This window comes from Melopsittacus undulatus, chromosome 1 (assembly GCF_012275295.1).
Source record: "Melopsittacus undulatus isolate bMelUnd1 chromosome 1, bMelUnd1.mat.Z, whole genome shotgun sequence".
Classification (NCBI taxonomy): domain Eukaryota; kingdom Metazoa; phylum Chordata; class Aves; order Psittaciformes; family Psittaculidae; genus Melopsittacus; species Melopsittacus undulatus.
The window spans coordinates 44,704,184-44,726,755 of NC_047527.1; the positions used below are offsets into that span (position 1 = coordinate 44,704,184).

The window sequence follows — 22,572 nt, forward strand, 5'->3', positions numbered from 1 at the left end:
AGTTACATCTTTCCGTCCACTGCCTCCTTTCCAAGTTATTAAGGACAATTGCTCCTTATCTCCTCACATCTTGAACAAGTACAGATTATGTAATACGAATCAGTACTTTGTCCATCTGGAAATCTGCACTGACAGCACTATAGCTTTTACAAGGAGGGCAGGGATTTGTTTAATAGCTGCACTTTTATCTGGTATGAACTGTGTGTATTGTTAATTCAGTATTTTCTTCTCAAGCCTTCTGGAAAACTTCCATTCTCATTAAAGCAGATATAAATGCATCTTCACAGAACATATGGGAGAAGTTTTAGGAGTGGATCATCCACCAGTTTCTAATGCAAATCAGCCTTAAAATCCAGGGTCCCAGCTTAATCTACTTGTATGTTTAATTTTTTCTGGTCTGTGGATCCTTTATATTGTTGCTGCAAACAATTAAAACATTCCAGAAGCTGAAAAACCTGCACTAATTTACACAAAGAGAAAAACTAACTCCTTGTCTTTTGGTTGCATTTTAAATGTACTGGATATCACGTCTGATTTTAACTAACCTGATAATTCTAGAGGGTCTGTTGTTATACTTCTTTGGTTTGACATCCGTTGACGAATATCGGGATGCTGGTCGAGCAGAATCATGGTACCTTGTTGCCATGCACAGGGCCATTGCAACTGATCATCATTTGCTCCAGAAATCAAGTGGAAGTAAATTGCCAAATTAAAGGGATTATCAATGGTACCATTTACATATAAGCTGACCTGAAAAGCATACCCTTCACTTGAATAAAAGGGTGGACTGTATATTCGTCCTGATGATCCTGCTGGACTTGTATTGAGGAGATGCGTGAAATTTCTGATATGCCAGACATGGTGGGGACACTGAGTTTCCGACAAGTTGATGTCATCAATAGAGAGGCCTCCATTTGATAAGCCACTTCCTTTCATGCCTTGAAACACAACCCGGAATTTACTTGTGACATTCAAAGCAACATGATGGAGCTGCCAGTAACTCGCAGGTGAACCTGAAAAACAAGGGCCAGCATTTATGAGGACAGTCAAACACTGCACAGCTCTGTGGACCCCATACCAACACCATGTTAGAATTTCTTAATTACACTGGCTCTGAAGTGATAGAATACTTCTCCTGTAGATGTTACTTATTCAGTGCAAGATATTTTCTCAATTCAAATTTTCAACAGATTTAATATTCATAACAGCTCTGCAATTTGAGTGAAAACAGTGTTAATCATTCTTAAGACAGTTTTTTCTTTTATGTTTTTTAAGAACATTGCTTTAAATTAGTCCAAATGTTGTGATAATTAGATGCACGAAGATGGCTGTCACCTCTATTATTAAAAAGAGGAAAATTCAGAACAAAATATATTCAAATTAACATGTCTCAAAGAAAAATGCTAAGAGGATTCTGGGAGCCCAGAACTGCAAGGTTGGTTCATTTGGTTGGTTTTGTGCATTTAAATGACTTGTCAGAAGTTTGCCTATGCAGAAGCACTCGCCATCCATCAAATAATAAATGGTACTAAGTTCAAATTAAGCCACTCATTTGCAAAACCTACTTCATGTGATAAAACCTCACTGCAAATTTGATGCTGCATCCAAAAGTGCCTGCACTAGCAAATTCCACTTGACTACAGCAGCAATGCACACAAAAGCAAAGATCTCTGCAAGGCAGGTGAAAACTGGACATCCTTTGTTAACAGTATGTGCAGCAAAACAGTTTCTTTTGCTGTCTGGTTTATGCTCATCTGCACAGAAGACCAGACTTTCAGCTGCATTTATGGAATAAGCAGTGCCAATCACAGGTACAGAACTCATGACTCAGTCTCCTAACAATTCTAAACACAACACAATGGATCTCAGATATGAGTCTTAATTTCTTGCCATTTTTCATTATTCTTATAATTAGGAGGAAAAAAATAAACACAGAAACAAGAACCAAACCTGCTGTTTTTTATTAAATTGTCTTCTGCATAAGGATTTTTTTAACTGCACAGATTATATGCAAGGTGGGAGTTTATGACTCACGTTCAATGAGCAGACCAGCTAACTGTGCTGTAAAATGTCCCACCACTATAGCCTTCACAATATCCCCTGCTCCTGTGCCACAGATCAGGAGAAAGAGCTCAGGGCTTGTCCCTCAGCCTCTATGGCATGATGGTTCAGTGCAAACCCATGAGCAGCTCAGTCAGGGTGTCACACCACGGCTGGAAAGGGCTGCAGTGTCAATATTTCTTCCAGTCTAACTGCGCTGGTGAGGGTAATTTCTCACATAAGAAGAGTGAAACAGCTTGCAGGAAAAAAAATATCTTGAACCATTCCTGAAAGTTTTACCAGAGATTGTCAAAGTAGGATGCCCATCTGGACACACATATGCGATCAAAGACTTACTTAAAAGGAAACTATGGACTTAAGAAAGAAAAAATGGTGTGTGGGACCTAATGTATATGAAAGAGTATTTGTGAAGAAGGCTGAACTGTGGAGAAATTAATCTTGGCTTCAAAGTAGGGTTTGAAAGAGGCTGGATCACTCAGACTGATCTGAAATATGCATCTGCCTCAGAAACTGTGACAATTCTATTAAGGATTCCTGATGGCACACAGGGATGATGAAAGTATCAGGGTGTAGAAAAGAGTGGGGAAAAAAAAACAGGCACCAGCAGCAGCTGAGCCTAAAGGAGTAAGAAGAGGCAGAAGAGTGGACTTGATAACCTGTTTAGTGAAAGAACTTGCTCAGACCCTTAGGTAACCTGAAGATTGAAATAGTTATAGCTGTAATGGACACCGAGTGATAGCTAAGTGAGAAAGTAATTCAATCATAAGGTATCTTTGGCAATTCTAGCTTAGAGAGTTTTTGTGCACTAACTGACCCCAGTTGCTCATTTGGTAGGTCATAAGCTCCTAAAGGCACAAAAACTCAGTTTTCTTCAAACTACAACATAAATCATGATCTGCCACCCATATATTTCAGATAAGAAATTCTAAACATCGTTTAAAAGTAAGCTGAATTTTGTTTATCTTTTTTAAACTAGCATGTTAGGTATTCCAGGACACTTACACTTTCCATTTCTTTATTATTACTTTCTTAGTCATTGCAATTTACTCTAATGACCAACTTCATCGGTTGCTATCGATACCAGCAATTCTGGAACAGCTAAAATGACTACTCATGGAATTTCATCTATTTTGGTGAGAAAACCATCTTGATAATGTAAGAGTTTGTAATTTGTGATAATTGATTACATTATAGGAAAATCTGACTGAGGATCACGTATATTTTCATCAAGTATAATTTCACCAGCAAAGAATCAATTACATATTTAGAGAAGAAGCCAAAGAATAACACTAGGAGATGAGTCACTTTGATACAATATTTCCCCCAGTACTTTGAAAAGAATATTGAGTATAGATTAAACCAAAATGCAATTTTATTCCATACCTTTTATCTCTTCAATGAGTCTCAAAGTGCCATTCAGATGGGTTGAAGTATACTCCCTGACCCAGACATACAGGCTATCACTTTCATGACCACTGTTATAGAAATAGAATTGTAAGCACTGAAAGCCCCTTTTGGGATACAAAATTCTGCTCTCCAGGATAGCTGTATTTCCCTCTACTCCAGTGCCAGTGTTGAAATGCATGAAGTAGCCAGAATCTGTCAAAAGTCAATGAGAAATTAATGGTGGAGGAGAAAGAAAATAGACTTTTCCTGGCATACTGCTATTCTTAATGCTGTATTGTAATAACACAAGAAGACACGATCAAGTCAGGGTGAAGCAGATTCTGTACAAACCCTCAGATCCTTGCAAGACTTTTCCTCCTTTTTGGATCTCTAGCAATTTATACTCTTTACCCAGTAATTCATCATTGACTCTCCCTCTGGAGGACTGGTTTAAGCTCCTGAACTCATGAAGATTTTTTTCTGGCAGGTTTAGAAGCACCTGGCTATATTCTCAATTAACGGTTCACCTGAACCGGGATAATACACATAATTTCTAAATCCTGATTCTTTCCAAGGATTTACTGAGCTGTTATTGAGAAAAGCAGCAATCTTCCTGGTGTGCCTGTACCATAGGTTAGAACATTTTACACAGTTCTCATGTTAGCATGTGACACGAAGACTAGAAAACAAACGAGATAAGGACATTCAATCTTCTGAAATAAGCAGAAAATTGATCATTATCCCTGAGTATATAGATTTATGTTGCTTAGTTAAAAAATAAGCTGTGATTTGTTAACACATAAACAGAGAGCAAGGCCAAGATCAAAGTCAACACACATACCTCTGCAGAATATAATTGCCAGCAAGATAAGAGCAGTATTTTCTCATACCTTCACATTCTCCCATATTAGTGTGATCAGTATATGGCCCAGCAGGAACGTGAGACAAACGCTGCCAATCACTGTTATCATCTGAACTTTGAATCATGCCACATATATTTTCAAGTTCAAAACTGCATGTGTCCATAAAACTCAGGGAGGAGGCTATAACATTCAAAAAAAAAAAAAAGGAAGTTGTGAATCTCCATTACACAACATACATCTTAATTCTGAATGTCCAAAAACCAAGAGCAGAGAAAGACTTAGATGCAAACACCAAATAATCAGTCGCTTCGCTTACCATCAACATTCATAAGTATAATGTTCTGGAATTCAAAGCGTTTGGCAATTAAATCCGACATTAATAAGATGTTGTCAGGACCATTCTGGGCACTCAGCAAGCACAGGAGGGTGCCAGTTTATTATCAGATCACATTTTTTATTTACAAAAGGAACACTAATATCAGTCCAAACCCACCAACTTTCACACCATCAAAAGGTCCTGAGGTTTCCCATTTATGCCTCTGCTTTCCTTGGGCTGGTCCAGACATGGCCACAGATTTTGAACTGGAGTGCTTATTTTGAAATATAGCAGAGCAGAAGTTATTTCACTGCAATAAGCAAACCTTGATTTTCAAAATGCTGAACAGAAAAAAAACAACACATTTGGCAAAGGTACATTTGGAACCAACTTTTAAGATGTCTTGCATATAACAAGTGAAAAACTAAGTAAAGGAAGACTGTGCAGTTCAGTATAAAAGGGAGAGCACTGTATGAAATATTTTCTCTGTCTAACGCAAACTCTGGATGGGTAAGGGAAGATACAGCCCAGGTTTATCCCTGATCTTTGTTTTGTTTCCCATTGTACCATGCTTAAGTTGTGTGTATCACTAGACAAGATCTGAAAACAAGTCATATAATAAAATGCTTTTCGAAGTACATATAAAGTATTGCAGCAGGTTTAAAGGTTTCATTGTACTACAAAAAGGACCTTGAGTATCACAAAAATCAACCTCAATGGCATGCCAAATGCTTCACTTATGCTGTGGCTCAGGGAAACACTTAAGTATGAACTGCTGCCATATCAGTTGTACTGCTGAGAAATTTGTAGTGTCCTCATAAAAAGCTAACAATCCTACAGAGCTGTAAGGCTATCAGAAGTGTTGTGTGACTGATACCTTCTAAGCCACAGTATTGGTATGATGTAAAAAAACAAGAAATTTTAATGGTAACTGTTATATTGACTACTGGAGAAAGAATAGAAATAAAAAATGACAATTATTAGATGAAAGAACTCTTTGAAATTAAATATAAACCGAAATACAAAATTGATTTGCCCAAACAGAAAAGAAGTAGCCAAACTACTTTAATTAGACACTGCTAGCTGGCATGGAGTGGTGACCCAAAGAGAGAAAAGCAAGACCCAACTCCGACTCTTACTTTCACTCAACTTTCTAAAATAAATCCCATATAAGCAAAATAACTCTTTTGACCACTTTTGTAAGAGGCTTGGTTTGAAACTAAAAGGAAAATATCTAAAAAGCACACATTTTTGTCATAAGAGTGTCTGTACCCCATTTGCTTGAACACTGGTGGTCTCACAGATTCTGTGGAAGAGGAGTAGGTACAATAGCCACAGCAAAGATACTCATTTCTGTACAGTGTCTGAGTAACAGCTATGCAATAATGGAGGGAAAAAAACAGACAGCTTTGTGCAGAAGCACATGTTTTAAACAGCCACTTGAGGGACGAACAAAAATCAGCTGCTGAGTGAAACTGGTTTTTAGCTAAGGTCAGATGACATTTCACAGAAAACACTGCTGCATAGCAGTATTTCTGCAGGAAGCCTATGTTTTTTCTAGCTGCACTGTTATTTATGGTGTTTTTAACACAATTCATTTCTCCAAATACATTAGCATCTCTTTCACTTGTGCCTGGATGAGTCCAGTGTGTACATATCACCCTCTTTTCTTTCAGATGCCAGAAGTGAAGAAGTTTAAAAGCAATGGAGAAACTCACAGCAATTGTACAGCTTGTTCAGTTTCTGGAGATCATAATCACTGAAATCCATTCGCTGTCCTATAACGTCCATGAAGTCTGGTATGTTAGTGACGATGGTGGGTTCAGTTCCATTCCTGAATGCATTCTTGCTATAGTGCATCACAGATGTATAGTCATAAGGGACATTCAGGGAGTCTGATCTTTTATCATCATATTTGTTGAAATTATGTTTGCTACCTAAATGGGAAAAACAAAAGGAAAGATTTTTTGTTGCCCAAGAGGACCAAATTCTGTGTAAAGACTCAAAGTGACAGAGAATTTGTCAGATCCCAGAGTGGTTTTTGCAGTCATTTACTTGTCCTTGCTCTGTAAAACTATTTTATTTCTAGTCTAGAGTTATTTACTTTCCTCTTTCAGCCACTGGAACATAAAACAATGACTTCTGCTGGACAAAACAAAGCTTTTTGCTACCAAAAATGTTTTTCCTGTGAAAACATCTGTAAACTTTGGTGATTTTATGATTCCCAAAAGTGGAGATACTGTTTCACACTCAGATTAATGCAATTTGCAACTGCAGTGAATCCCTGTTTCTAATCTGTATTCTTGATATATAATTGTTGGTCATTTTAGCTCACAATAAACCAGTTAGTGCTTTTATCAGATAAGCATCCAGAATTTATCTTTACAGATATTTTCAGGAGTATGAGCAAAACCCCATTACTAACTCTAAGGTAAACATTTTAAATTAGTCAAAATACAGTAACTATATTTTGGTCAGTGTAAAAAAGCTGCAGCAGTTTCAAATGTCTAACAATAGTGCAACTTGTCATTAAAGAGTCAGCAAAATATAATGGAAATCAAATAACAGTGTAAGTCATTTTCTGTAATGTATGCTTGCATATGCACCTATCGATCACTACTGAATAAGAATGCATTAGACTTAATCATTATCTACTTTTTCAGTCTTCTCTGTGTACCTGTGTTAGGGAAACATCAAGTCTGTGTATATAACTTTGTTTTTGAACTGCCTGAAAGTCACAGAGGACAAGGGCAAGCTGAAGAGACTGAGTCTCAAGGATCCCTGTGCCAGCTCTCAGGCTTGTGCCAAGTACACCATTGCTTACATTGACAAGCTGCATTACTAAAGTAAGTGTGTGTGTGATGTGGACCCCAAGAAGGGTCTCTCCGACCTGCACACCCTCTGCATGCTCTGCTGTCTCAGTTCTGCTGCACCAGGGGTAGTGGTTGGCAGGAAAGAATGAGCAGTGTTTTCAGTAGAGATTTTCTACTGACTTTGGTCACACTGGGTTTTTCAGAGTGGGATTTTTTTTCAGTTACTTCTGTTTTATTAAGGGCTCCCAGGCTAACAGTGCTTTCAGGGTATTCATTTTAACAAATGGGCTCTGGGGTACAACATGTAGCATACCAGGACTCAGACCTCTAGCTAGGGCTTTGGCAACTGCTGTGGCACAAGCAATAACCACAACAACCACAAACAAGGCTTTCTGTCCTGAATAGGTGTCACTTGATTAAATATCAATTCACTAATACGCTGGCTTTGAAATTTAAGTCCAGGTAAGAGAATAGTGTGACCACCAAAGGGTGGCTGGAAGCCCTTTTCCACTGCTAAACCCCCTAACACCAGAGCCTGAAAGGAAAATCAGGTGAGTAACTGACCTGATAGAACCCTCTCCCAGATGATGGACACATAGTCATCCCGGTCAGACCGTGATTGCTCATGCCAGAATCCCAGGGCATGCAGGAACTCGTGCTGGATTGTCGCGATCCTGTCACAGCCATCTCCAATGGAGAGTTCCTGCAACCCCATCTGGAGGTTTCCTACTGAGGACCAGCAGCTAGCATTGAAATAAGATGAGAGAGGGCTCTGTAAGATATATGCCATCCCCATGCCATGCGAACTCCAGAATCAGTCTGTTCAACAGGTACATTTTTAACTTGAGTGTTGAAGTTACATTTTGCTACAGAGAGCACTTTTTCATTGATCTGGTCCTTATCAGATCCTTTCCTCTCACATTTAGCTCTGTTTTGATGAATAAGCAGTTCTCCTATTCTGGCTTCACTGTTTTTAATGGGTTTTCTTTAGCAGAAAAATGTTGAGCTATTTGTGACAGAAGAAAACTGTTGAGGATTCCATTGGTACTCTGGTAAACATTAAAGACTATGGACACATAATTTAGAGCAATTAAGTTACTGCAGATTAACAGTTCTCAGATGGATCACAGTATGTGACTGTGAGTGCACTTTGAGCCAGTCCCTGTCGTAAGGGGAACCAGGTTCATGCACACTCTTGCCTCTGCCACTGCAGCTGCTTCTCTCCATTATTTTGGTCTTTTTCATTGTGAGTGGCTGTGGCTGCCAGGAAAGATGCAGTTCTTTGTGGCTGCGTTTACCTTCTGAAAGGCTGGTAGATTTGATAGTGCTTTTCACAAGCTCTTTCTAGGTATTTGTGAGTTTCTGTTCTAGAGCACTTGCTGCTGACACACACTCACAAAGAAGAGCAAAACTGCAGCTGTGCTGGAAGTTTTTATTAAAGGATAAAAATTTCAGTGAGCTATCTGCACAAGACAATAAAATGGCACCCCATGTCCACAAACCAGCAAGCACAGAGAGCTACATTTAAATTGATATTTTAAGCAGCAAATAAATCAACACTTACCCAATGAAGTACATAAAATTAATCAGGCACAAAATATGCCATAGGATTTGCAGTCCTATCACCCCAGAAATTTAAAAACAAAAGCACACCATGCACTTTAGAGCCCTGTAACTTATTAGTATAACATATTCCCCAGTATTTCTCTTTCCACAAAGCAGCATAGGCCTTGGCTGTTGATTACTTATTAAAATCACAGTATGACACCTCAGAATAAGCACATATGGCATCCATAATTTCACAGGCTCGCCTTGAACAAGGCCTCATATTGATTATGCAGCTTTTTCTTGTGTTGTGCGGAAGTCTAAGTCCATCACAGTTCTGGATCCATCTCATACCGAAGCAGCTGCCCCTGGCTTCACACAGCAGGCTACAGGCAAAATTAGCATCTGAACACCAGGGATGCAGCTTCTCCTTCCCTTCAGACTACCAAACGCTTACCACACCATCACTCTGCAGCCACAGAGGGAGTAAATACATGGTCTGTGCTGCCCAGCACTGAGAATAAAACCAAGCAAGTCAGACATAGCACTCCAGAGCAATGAGCACCTGGGATCCCCTGTTAGGAGTGTCTTCAGGAGGGGAAAAAATGATAAAAAGTCACAGTTTTCCAAGTGTGTGAGAGCTCTAGCTCTGATTCTATGCTTTCTGCATTGCTAGTTGCTCTATCAGAGGCTAGGGAAACAGGGAGGTATCTACTCTGACTAATCCCACCAGCCTTCTTTTTGGAAGATGAGCTGTAAGTAGATACATCCCATTAGTAGCAATGATGCTACTTATTTCAAGCACATTTCTATCCTAATGTCCTGCTAGCAAATAACTTCCCATAGTATCACAGATCACCAGTACCAGCACAAAGACACTTTGACTTCCCAGCACCAAGCTGGTTAGCCAAGGATCTGTATTAATCCACTTCTGCATGGGATCTCTTTGCCATGTGACACAATGGCAAAGAGCTGAACTGACACCCCCAGGAGACGCCCATGAAAACGCGATTTTCCATGTGGAAATAACAGAGATGGTGTTGATCCTCCCGGGTCTGCTAATCACTTGGCTCTTCCACACCATGCAAAATTTCCTGCTGAATGAGTCCTCTATTCATGAGAAGAATACAGAGATGACACTACATAGGTACTTCAGAGTCTACAAATGTGTATTTGCATAGGGCAGTCAACACAACGAAAGCAGCTGGCTTCTTTTGTGGCTGACTTCATTTGGATTCAAAAGGATAATCCACATGAGGACTTTATGGCCTACTACAAATCCTTTTGACACAAAAATTCTTCACCTTCCTCTGTCTGTTTCATAGATGCAAGCCAAGATTGGAAAGGCAAAGATGATTTATCAACTTTTTCTTGGTGTGATAAAACTTCATTAATCTGGCTGGTGTTGCCAGGAATTTTGTGCTCCTGTCTGCACTGTACCCTCTGGACTGAGGTCTTAAGTCTGCAGTTAGAAGGGTCCTCACTGATTAATAACAATGACAATAATAATAAAAATAATTATAATAATTAGGAACTGCAGAGGGGAAATGTCTTGGTTTACTCACCTTTCACCTTGCTTCATTATATCACAAGACAGTCATGAAGTGAAATGAAGGGTCAGTCCTGATAACATTTTGTGCAGCCGAAGCTAGCTCACTGAAACTGGACAGCCATTTTCAGGAGACTGCACTGTTTAGCTCCAACCTCTTAAAAAGTGCTGCTGAGCATTAGTTGTTTTAAGAATGTGTCAGCTGAGATGATAGAAAAATTTCAGGGCAAGCAACACACCAGGCAGTGAGGACAAGATATGTTATCCACCTAGAATGACTTGTCGTCTTCATCACCATGACTCATCTATTTTTAATAGACATATAAATGAAACATTGTGCTGAGGCCTCCAATTTGCCATAGGCTAAATATTGTGGTTCTTTTTCAGGTACAATTATTAGCAAATTCGATGCATGCTTTAGGTGATGAAGGACTAAAAAATTTAGCTACATGAGTTTCCCATTTGGCTCAAAAAGCCCGTCATTAGCACAGGAAAATGGATTGCTCCCTAAGTCTCCACTTACACATCTTTTAGGGTTGAGTTTCAATGTCATGTGTACAGCATGAAGAAAAGAAGGTATAAAAAGCCAGAGACTGAAGACATTCTGAAACAATTATCTGCTACAGATATCTCAGAACAAGTCAAATGGAAAGGGAAACATTTTTATTATCAGAAAATCTTTCCCCATTTATGAATGCATTCTCATATCAGGAAACAATTTTCTGAAAGTAAATTTCCTCAACAGGCTAACAAGCTTTCCCTGATCTCCTTTTCAAAAAGAGAAATGTTTCAACATAGAGAGGAGATATATTTGTTCTTGTCGCACTGTTTTGACAGAGACTATCTGAGAAAGTGAAGCAGCTGGGGCAATTTCAAATTCTTTATGGAGTCTTATTTTACAAAATTTAAGGTGGAATAGCATAACTATTCATCAAAAGAGGCAAATAAAGTGAAACTTCTGTAAAATATCTAAGTGCTATGCAAGCATTTAAAAATATTGGTGTTATATCTGAATGCTGGCATGATGCTGCTCAGATGCAATTCCACTGTAATAGTCAAAAAAAATCATTGTCCCACAGTTAGAACTATCATACTGCTGCTGGGATTGTTTTTGTTAAACTAAGGTATATTAAGAATGGCCATTTGAAACTGATACTTCATATATCCAAGAATCAGTCAAGAAAATAATTGGCTTGTTTCTGATATCTTTTACCATGCTCAGAAAATTAACTCTTAAAGGACTTGATTTCTTCTTATACTTAAAAAGAAGTATCATCAAAACATTGTTCATTGCTACCAAGATGATATCTGTTTTGGAAACTACTACAGTTTCCAGCTGAAAAAAGACTGGTAAAACGGACACACAAAAATACGAGATTATAATCAGATATATGAGTTTTGGATGAATATTGGCCACAAAAATAGCTTGAAGTCAAACCGGATAAAATTTATTTTACATAACTCCTCTTACCCACTTTCTTTGATCACATGTATGTAATTCCTCTCCCCTTCCCAAGGTTTGAAGTCAATACAGGTTTTCAGTCGATACTGTTCAAATGCCTTGAGGATGACTGCCTTAGCATTCATTTCTGCAAAGCAAAGAGTGTTCTTGTCAATACTAAGCCAATGGGTTTGTACTATTATCTGTATAGAGCAAGTCCTAAGGGTGGGTCATACTCCAGCAATCTTTGATCAAAATAAGCAGTCTTTTTGTTCGATTAAGACAAGGTGACTCAGCAACAGGCCATTGCAAACCGTTGTCTGCAGAATGCCAATTTGCCATTGGTGCTATAGATTATGTACATGGCCAGGTAAGCTTCCAGACTCTGAAAGGATCTTCAGTGTCCTGTTTTTATTTCTGCTTAGTAGAGTTTCATGTCTCAGACATAGGCTTTTAAAACCAAATCAATTTTCTGGGCCACAGCAGTGGCGGGATAAGAACCATTCAAGAAAGGAGGTGAGAACCAGCACCAACACTAAGGTGATACACGCTGCTTGTGCTTACCCAGACCAAATCCTGCTGTGGGGAATGCCTGCTCTAGGCTTACAATAAAAGATGCCACAGAGTATTTATCAACCTGAATTTAATATTTCAATGAACACAACATACGGACATTGTCAAGGGCAAATACCATACCTAGGCTATCATCAAGGACATAGGGAATAACATGGGGCCACCGATAGTTGTCACCAATGATGGAGTTTCGTGCCTGCATGTGAGAAGGAAGTAGGTATGAAGTACTGAGTAAAATGTGGGTCAGGATAGGGACTACAAGTGCTAAAGCAAAGCATTTTTCCTACAAGCCCATATGGGTAAGACACATCATAGAGCTCAAAAACTTCAGAAAATCAGAGGTCTAAGGCTTGGGTTTGAAATCCCTTCACTCCCTTCTGTCTTCAATTTCTGCAGCATTTGTTCCATAGAAATTACCTGGGATTTTGATAGGGGTGTGATGGGGGTGGGAAGCATTAAGATCTGAAGTCCTGACAACTGTACAGACATTAATAATTTTCTAATTTTCCATAATGCAAGAGTTTGTTCCTGTGCCCTTAGCAAATGCTGTTCTTGCTTCCACTGATACACTCAGGCCAAAGCAGCTCACCACAAGTGAGAATAAAACATCACTGATTTTCAGGTGCTCAAGAGAGTTCGGGGATATCTACCAGGTGTTTTTGAGATGTAATTTGCTGTATAAATATATTTATGTTTTCAATTGGCCAGGTAGGGATACTGGGCACAGGCTTTAAAACATGTTATAGATCTAATTTTTCCATTAGTTCTAGTGAATCTACTTAAATGATGAAGGTTTCGCCACACTCATCTGTAAATCTAATTGGCTCATTATAAATATTGTACAGATACCTGGAAAATCTTTTATATAAACCTGTCTGGGTGCTGATCAGTGCTGCTGAATTTCTTAAAAGTTCTAATACAAGGAACACAGTAAAGGAAACAAGAAACTAATAATATTGATCTGATGGCTAAACCGACTTTACCCTGGATAATGTTTCTGTAAATGCATCAGGCTCCTTCATTGTTATGATATTTTGTAGAAATCCATCCCCAGATATATTTAGTTTACTGTTACATAAACAGCATTTATTGTTAGTAGGAGCAGGATGCATCAATCATTTCCATGCCAGCAATACTTTATGTTGCGTAAGTCAATGACAGGTTTCTGGTTTTATATTTTATATTTAAACTCACCCTGTTAAGTTTGATGTCTCCCTCAAAAAGGTTCAGTCCTAAAGCTAAAGAGAAAAGGAGATTAACTTTCAGTTATTGCATTGATCTGTGGCTACTGTAATAAAAATCACCAAAAAAAATATTAAAAGGGAAACTCAATTTAAAAAAACCTTCATTGATGTCAAAGATGTCTTGATCAATTCCTCCATCTACGTCTCGTTCTGAAAATAAAAAGACAAGTGAGGTAGGACATTAGCCCTTGCTGTTATCTTTATGAAGTGTGAAAATTAATGCAATAACAATAACAGTAATTATAAATCTGTGTCTGTCCTAGCGATGTTTATGAGCAGCTGGTTTTGTTGACTGCCTCCCATGCATGCAAATAGATTTCAAAACAGAACTCACCAGTTGTCTCTGGAGCAGGCTGGGAAGGGGGAAGAAAAAAAGATATTATTAGAAAAGCACATAATGAAATGCAGCTTGCGTTACTCTCCCAACAGTATTAGAGATGCGATTTAAGCTCAACTGACAGCACTTAGAGTATGCCTTTGTTTTGGATTGACTGGACCCACTACCTCTTCATTTGTCTGGATATTTGCTTGTGTGTCAGCTTTCCCGCAGGCTGGGACACCTTCCACTAGACTAGGTTGCTCAAAGCCCCATCCAACCTGGCCTTGAACACTGCCAGAGATGGTGCATCCATAACTTCTCTGGGCAACCTATTCTAGTGGTTCCTGTTCCGTTTCTCCTGAAACAGCCCTGTTTTGGCACTTCACTGTTTTGGACTGTTTCAAAATTCGGTAGATTTTAAGACACCCAACTATAAAAAACCCAGCTTCATTGTGGAAAAGTGACTGAGTGCATTGAAAAAATGTTTCCAGAGCTGGACAGATGCAAATGCTGAAGGATTGACTTTGATCTCACACTTCAGTGAGTTAGCTGGTACTATGCAGGTTTACACTGATAAAGGAGAAATAAGGATGGGAACTTCAGAAAAAAAGAATAAACATATAACTGTATAGAGATACAGTTTAATAATCCCCAAAATCTTTTCCAGACAAATGATCCATAAAGTTGAAATGTCAATAGACTCCTCTTACATTTTGAAGTTTTATTGCATGTTTATCCTGTCATTACATTTTGTTATCACTTGATATGCAGAGGACAGTACCCATGTATTCAAGTTTTGAAATTACAGTGAAGCTTGAAAACAAGCTGAAAGTAAATGGGGAAAGTGTGTAACACATTTTTAAGACTTCATTTGCTTATAAACTCCAGCTCTCACACAGATTTCTAGCTAATGTGGAATTAAAAATGACAGGTATAGCTTGCAATATTAAGACTGAAAACACTGTTATTCTCATTGAAATCAAAGTTATTGTCTTTTCTGTTCAAGATTGTTGATGGAAAGAAAGAATCATACCCCTATATGTTGAATCCCCTTATAAACATTAATGGGGAATGTTTCAGTTATAAACTACAATATACCCATACCTACTAACCAGAAAGCATAACTATGCTGAAGTTAAAAGATGGCTAGCTCATGGAAATGCTCCTCTATCAGCAGCAAAAGCTTACAAACAGAAATTAATATAGCTAAGTCCAGCAGTACTTTTGGTGCATAAACCAAAATGTAAGTCCATGACTGAAGAATACAAAATTCAGCAACCAACTGAAATCCAGGCTGGTCCTCAGCATCTGAAAACCATCACTGAATGTTTAATGCTGAAGGGGTTCCTTCCATCACTCTTTTCCATTTCATTCTCAACAAAACTAGATTTTTAGTCTTGGGAATCTCAACAGCAAAACACTCTACTTCAAAAGGAGCATCTCTGTGCATAAATATTACTTGTTTGAGTAGCAATAACATCAGCCTCATTATCAGCCTGACAACTGAGACCTGTATGATGCATTTCTAGTCTCTTGAAGTTTTGTAAATAAATAACAGATTCACAGTCCATAGTCACATACAGAGGAAGGTTATATTACCTGAGGTGCACCAAAGAGGAATCTAATTCAGTCTAATCACTGCTACTTTCAAATCTACACACACATAAAGATCTGAGTATTTGTTACATTAGTCCCCAGCTTTGGAGAACAACAGTTTATGTGAATTAAATTACAGTGAAGATTACTCAAACCATGGCTTGTGAGCACATTTAACTAGCAAATAATCCTAGTGCATCTTGAACAGGTGGGAAACACCTCACTTATTGCAGTCATGTAAAACTGAGGTAAGTAGACTCACTCAGTAATCAGTGGAGAAACAAACTGGTAATTAATCTGTCCCTAAAATATCTATGGCACCACCACGATGCCCTGGCAGCTCCAAAAGATGATCCATCTCATCTAGGTTGCACATCAGTTCAAGGGTGTGATAAATCTCTAATGAAAATTTCCCTGTCTCACCATGAACTTCAGACGGAGTATTGTCAACCAGTTTGGATGAGACACTAACTTACCAGTGTTTTCTCCAGACTACAGAACTTCAAGTATTGGCATTCAGAAAGAAGCTTTTCCTGACCATATGGCACATGGAAATGATATAATTGGTCCTAGTGATCAGAAGCCACTTTCTCACACAGGAGCTGGTTATTAGGAGTCAGTTTGATGTGTAATAGCTTGTAGATGGTAGTAGCACCCCACATCACCTACTATAGGCTGTACCAAAGCCTGTAGAGGAATCTAAACAAAGCTAAGACTTGAGTTTCCAGAAAGTTGGGAACAGGCAAACAGGTAGCCATGATGGGCAATGGTAATAAAAGGGAAGTGTGGTGTTGGGTTTGTGAGGGATACAGGAAGACTATGACAAAGCTGGGGACATGAGGCTGAGCTCTTGACTTAGGGAGACGCATGAGTGCGTGTTGTATTGTGTACTACCAAAGTTCCTGGTCTCTACAATAAATATCACAAGACGAGCAAAATGCTGTATTTCACTACAAAAGACAGGAAATACAAAATCTCAGCTGTTACTTTTTGGCATTTAATAGTTCTGCTGGACTTGAAGAACAGAGAACAGTAATATCCAAGTATATCCAGTGGCTAAAAAGACACCAATTTCATCATCAAATATAATGCATTACAGCAAAAAAAAAAATACTATTTCCATTCAAATATGGAGAAGCAAAATAAATTTGAATACTTATCTTGGTTCTAACCCCAGACTTGCTATTCTGGTAGTGGTTCTGGTAGTGGTACTTTGAATATTAGTGGATATTTTGATATCCACTAATAAGCTCTTCCCATGTACAGCCTATTAAAAATAGCAGCACTAGGACCACAAGGAAGCAGAAATCTTTATCTTCCATGCAGATGACAACAGAATTCTTATTTTGCAAAAGCAACATACCTTAGCCTTTTCCTCTCAAACTCAACTTAAGCTGTATTGTTTTCTCTATGATATAGAGAATACATATTCTTTGTTTTCTTACCGGACTGCAGACCACCTGAAGAAGAAGCCAAGTTAGGAGCACAGGAACAAAAAACCAGCCCATATTGTTCTCCAGTCAGAAGTTGCATGGACAGAATTCCAGACCAACTTGGTATGTAAGACAGTAAATACCATAAATCAAAACCTTTGTCCTTTCATCAACGATTAACTTACCTTCTTCCTTTTCTTGTCCAGTAAGCAAAATTTGTCATTACTATACCACAATAACTAACCTTATTTTAACTATTTCTAAGCACTGCTCTGAGAAACAGTATTGAACACAAATTGAAATACAGGATGAAATGGACACAAGAAAATGGAAGTACACAGGAAATGGACACACTGAAATACAGAAAATGCCACTGAAATATAAGAAAACTTTTTTTATTAGTCTGAGGGGGTTTAAGTACTGGAACAAGTTGCCCAAATTGTTGTGGAGTCTCCATCCTTGGAGACAGTTAAAACCCAACCAGACGCAGCCCTGAGCAAACTGCTGCAGGTGGCCCTGCCGCAAGCAGAGGGACTGGACAAGGCAGTCTCCAGCGATGCCTTTTCACCACAACCATCCTGTGATACAGTGAATAAAGCTGGCACTATAACCTTTTGAACAACAGAGATATAGCAAGACTCTTGGCAGTTAAGACATTAACTTATTAATAGACATGTAAGTTTTGACAGAAAGTTAAAATGATAAATTCTTGCATATTAGGAAAAAATAAATCTGTCAGCAACATAATTTCAATATCTTGCTTTAGAAAAGGCAATGCCATTTCCATTATTGATATATATATATGAAACACCATATTTGTCACTGACTGAAATAATTCTTCTGGGATATTTAAAACTTCCATACAAATTCATGTTTAAAATGTCAGTACTATTGTACTATCACCACTCTCGGTAACTCTTTGGAGTTTTAGTTTCTTCCAACTTCAGTAATCTCTTCTACTTAATAGCTTCCAGAGAGTGTTGAAATTGCCACAGCTTCTTATGCTTAAATGGAAGCTACTTGTCCTAATTGTATGATCAGCCTGTGATAACCTTTTACTTTCACGGACTACCTACCTGGTTAGACCATCATAGAAACTAAAAATGGCACCTAGATTTTGCATTGTAAATGCAGACTCCTAAATGAATATATTAAAAAATAATAACATATCATAGAGTCATAGAATGGTTTGGGTTGGAAGGGACCTCAAAGATCATCTAATTCCAACCCACCTACCATGGGCAGGGATACCTTCCACTCTCATATTATTTCAAGTATCAGAGCTGACAAGAAAGAACAGGTAATGAGGACACCTGAGCAATTTCCAGCTACTCACATCCATGCTTATTTCATTGCTGATCCATTGGGAAGTAGCAGTTGTAGATATTGCTGTTCTTATAATGCTAGTTTTTTTTTCTACTAAAGTAAGCTTTATGCATTGTAAAGTACAGTCCCTATACATGTTTTTTGTCCAATTCACACAGCTGTTAAATGAATTAAACTCAGAGTTTTGATAATTCACCCAGTCATCTAGTATAATTAAACAAGATGCAACAGAAAAATAAACAATATATGAACAACAGGACATCAGGACTTCTTAAGATAGAACTTCTTGTCTTAAATTTTGGTGTCACCCATGAAGTAGCTAAATGCTTTTTTAATACATGTTGAGGAGAAAGTAATCAATGGATGGGCAGTCTTAAAGTTTTTTTTCTATCCAAGCACAGCTCTTTTCTACAGACCTTGCCTACTTTCACGAGAACATTCTCTACAATGGCAAACATCTTGCTTTGTCACTGACTTACTGTTTGTGTTCAGGCAATATACCTACCTCTTTTTTCCTTCAGGGTTTTGCTGTGCAACTCCTTGCATTTTTCTTTGAAGACAGAAAGCACTACAGCCATATTGTACTTCTAAGACCAAGACCTACAGTAAGAAATAACTGACTATTCCTGGAGATTAATTAATAAAGGACAGAACAACCTATATGAATAGATGGTGTACATTTTCAGATGTACAAAAAGAACAGCAGTCTTGGTTTATTTCTTTATTCTACAGTTACCAGGACATACAGCAGCCAAAGTAACGCATGTCCTTCCTTGACATGGTTAGGGAACTGTGGAAGTCAAGGATATCTTTTCCATTTTGATCTGCCGACAGAGTCCACCAGTGTCCTAACTACAAGCTCTGTGTTTGAGGAAAAGTTAATACATTAAATACAAAGCAGAAGGAGCAACAATCTTTAACTGGTTGTTTTTTCCTTTCTTGCAATTCTTTGTCTTGAACATATTTCACAACCTTTATGGGTGCTAGGCTATCTAATGAGCCCTGAGTACCTGTAAGAGACGCCTGCAAAATCTGAGCTTTTGCCAGTCAATCATATTTCTTTTCCCATATACCCACATGCTCCCATGCTGCTAGCAGAAGCTACGAAAAGACATTGGAACTTGATGTGGACCTTGCCACAGATCCAATGACCACCTGCATCTCCTGCTGAGTTCACTTTGCTACTACCAGCCACATGGGGAGCACCACAGAGCAGATTGCATGTTCCCTTGGACAGGCATTGTCTCTTTACATTTGCCTAGGAGCAATGTTGCTGCTGGTCACTACTTCAGCACAGGTAATAATAATAATAATAATAATACTGTGATGCTTACCCCCCTGCAGAAGGAACATTCATCAGGCTTTGTCCAATGCAGAGGGAAAAAACACTTGCTTTAGTCTTCTTTGCAAAGCTATGTCTGCAGAAGATTGCTGGGAAGAGAAGATTGCTACTGGGAAGAGACAGTAATAGGGGCAGAGAGATTGTAAAAACCCAGTAAAGTACATTATAGCAAAAATGCTCTTTTTAAAAGCCAAAGGAACTTAATTTCAGAGTACAATACCAGCTAACTACAGAGAGACATAAAAACAGTTAAAAATAGCTCAATAAAGCCAGTGATTTTCTAGCATTTTGAGTAGGTATTTGAATATTTGACACTATTCATATTTGAATAGTGTCATTGATCTTCTCTATTTCAGCACAGATGCTTTGATAATTTTGCTATCAGTGTACTCCTCAGCAAACAATGGTGATTCATGGATGCTTGTTGACATTTGGGTGAAACCTGACTGATCATAAGTTTCAGTGTCAATTTCAAGTGGTATGAATTCATTAAATAATCTTGAAAAGTGCTGGCTTGTGGAGCATTACGTACCCCACTTAGCAGTGCTTAGAGACCAAATGTTAAAGAGTAGGAGGATATTCAAACGGTCTATTATTCTCAGACAGTGGACTGTTGCTTGCCCTGCCTCAAGCTTCCTGCATTATCTTGCACAAATTAGTTTCACTTTTTCAGCATTTAAATTCCCCAAGTGGGGGTAACACTACAATAGTATCTCCTTGGCTGAGGAGGCAAAAGCACTAATGAAGATAAGGGCTGTCAAATAAATTTGCAACATAAGAGACCCTCAATCAAACCCAAAATGTTTCAAGTTTAACGCCTAAGTATTTCAAGGAACGAAAATCCAATGTTTATAAGCCTAGTGGGTGTCATATGGAACATAATGCAAGAATGTAAAAATCACAGAAAATATCAAATACAAGTATTCTATCTTCTTGCACAGGAGCAAACAAGACATGTTTGCTCTGATTAAGAGTTGTCACAAAAATGAAGCAAACCTTCAGTTTTCTCGCACCATTTAACTGGAGGTAAATTAAAAAGCAAGGTTAAAAAGCAAACCACAGAAGCTTGGGTGTATAACATCGCATCCCTTCCTGCCCACTGCCACTTCAGACATGTACTTGAATCATTTTCTTATAGTTTGTGTGAGAAAACCATCTTTCATACATTAATTACTCATAGAGGATTTCACCTCTCCCCCTTTCACAGGAGTCTGAATCATGTTTGACATGTTTTTACACAAACTTATTTCATGGTAAATATGAATCAGATCACAGTGTAAAAAAAAAAAAAACCTGACTGATATGCAGCTGCTAAAGTAACTGTAGCTGGCCGCTAGCTATCATGCCCCTGTAGAAGCACACCCCAGGGGTACTTAGTTCTCTTCCAGACGATGGAGCATGAGCCTTATCTGGGAGAATTTCTGTCTTAATTCCAGAGGCCTCTATCAACCCCAAACTACTGCATGTGCTGCTAGAGAACAACTTAGAAGACCTAAGTAATATGAAGGGGTAATGAAGTGTGGTTGTACTTGGCACCTGCTGGACCCCATCACTGCAGCAGATAGAATCAGCAAGGCCGTTGACATGTCGCAGTTTCAGAAAACAAGAAGTCAAAACCCCAGGAATGACCCCATCGCTCACTATCAGACTGCAGCAGTCCTCAGGTGCCCCCCTGTGACTCCTGTGCGCACTTGCAATGCTTCAGGTTAAAGACGGCCTCTGTAAAGAACAAGTTTCAGGAAGGAAAGGTCTTGCAAGTGAACAGGGTTTGCATGCACATGCTACATTTTACCTTCACTCGTGAATTGGGGGCCACTCAGCTGTCCCTAGAGTGGAGTGTTGGGGAACGCGGCTTATTTGCCACAGATGATAAAGCACACAAGCAAATCTGTAAGTTTGAGGTTTTACAGTAAGTTAGAAATACTCTGTAGATTGGAATGACCTCAATCAACCTCTTAACCCTTAACACATATAAACGATTTATTTCATTTTATGAAACATCTGCATAGAAATCCCATATCTAAAAGTGTCTTGGAGTACAACCACTTAGTGAATTAGCATCCTTAAATGCTAATACTCAGTGCCCTCTTGTGGTTTGAATTATGAAGGAAGAAAAATCCATAACAGAAATTACTGAAGTTTGAACAGTCTCACAACGGAGCTGATACATCTCATAAACCCTTTATGACACTAGTGCCACAGCAGTTACCCTGGTGAAAAAAGCCACCACCTTCCTACTGTCTTCTGCCCATATCTGCAAAACCAGAGAACCTAATGCAAGGCTTTCCAAAACAAACAAGTGCCTATTACCATAAAGAACTGGTCTGCATGAGATGTTTCTAATTTTAAACATCATCCTAATCTCCCCAGTCCAAAAAACAGACCCTCCCCTGAAAGAAAACAACAAAGCAAATGCTTTAAAAATCATTGAAAGTCAATAAAATTTGATTGGTGGTAAGATTGTTTCAAAATGCAAACACATTCTGAGAAATATAAACTTCTTCGGCCATATAAGTAAACGTGGCAGGTCAATTCTAGAAATTATTAATGCTAAATTTCTTAGTTACTGCATTTACCTAAGGCCTACATCAGTCCCAAAATAGAAAGGGCGCAGCCAGAGGTGCGTATAAACAATACAGAACATGTTACAGATAAAATAAGACTGGTAAAGGCTGGAAAATGAAGAGGTGAAAAGTGGTCCTTCCCAGAGCAGACCTATAGTTTGAGGAGAGTAAGCACAGTACAGACTTACTTTACTCATGAGG

At 38.5% G+C, this 22,572-nt stretch overlaps 1 protein-coding gene across 1 annotated transcript in view; it reads right to left on the reverse strand.

The window, feature by feature from the left end:
• The window catches only part of MEP1B (meprin A subunit beta), a 33,374-nt gene extending 16,160 nt beyond the window's left edge, over nt 1–17,214 (reverse strand). The window contains exons 1-11 of the mRNA XM_034060227.1: nt 17,152–17,214; nt 14,126–14,144; nt 13,891–13,941; nt 13,744–13,785; nt 12,671–12,751; nt 12,005–12,122; nt 8,000–8,182; nt 6,345–6,559; nt 4,338–4,490; nt 3,445–3,660; nt 546–1,013 (exon numbers count right to left, since the gene is read on the reverse strand). Coding sequence (XP_033916118.1) covers nt 546–1,013; nt 3,445–3,660; nt 4,338–4,490; nt 6,345–6,559; nt 8,000–8,182; nt 12,005–12,122; nt 12,671–12,751; nt 13,744–13,785; nt 13,891–13,941; nt 14,126–14,144; nt 17,152–17,214 — 1,609 coding nt within the window. The remainder of the gene's footprint in view (nt 1–545; nt 1,014–3,444; nt 3,661–4,337; nt 4,491–6,344; nt 6,560–7,999; nt 8,183–12,004; nt 12,123–12,670; nt 12,752–13,743; nt 13,786–13,890; nt 13,942–14,125; nt 14,145–17,151) is intronic.
• Between the last annotated feature and the right edge of the window lie 5,358 nt (nt 17,215–22,572).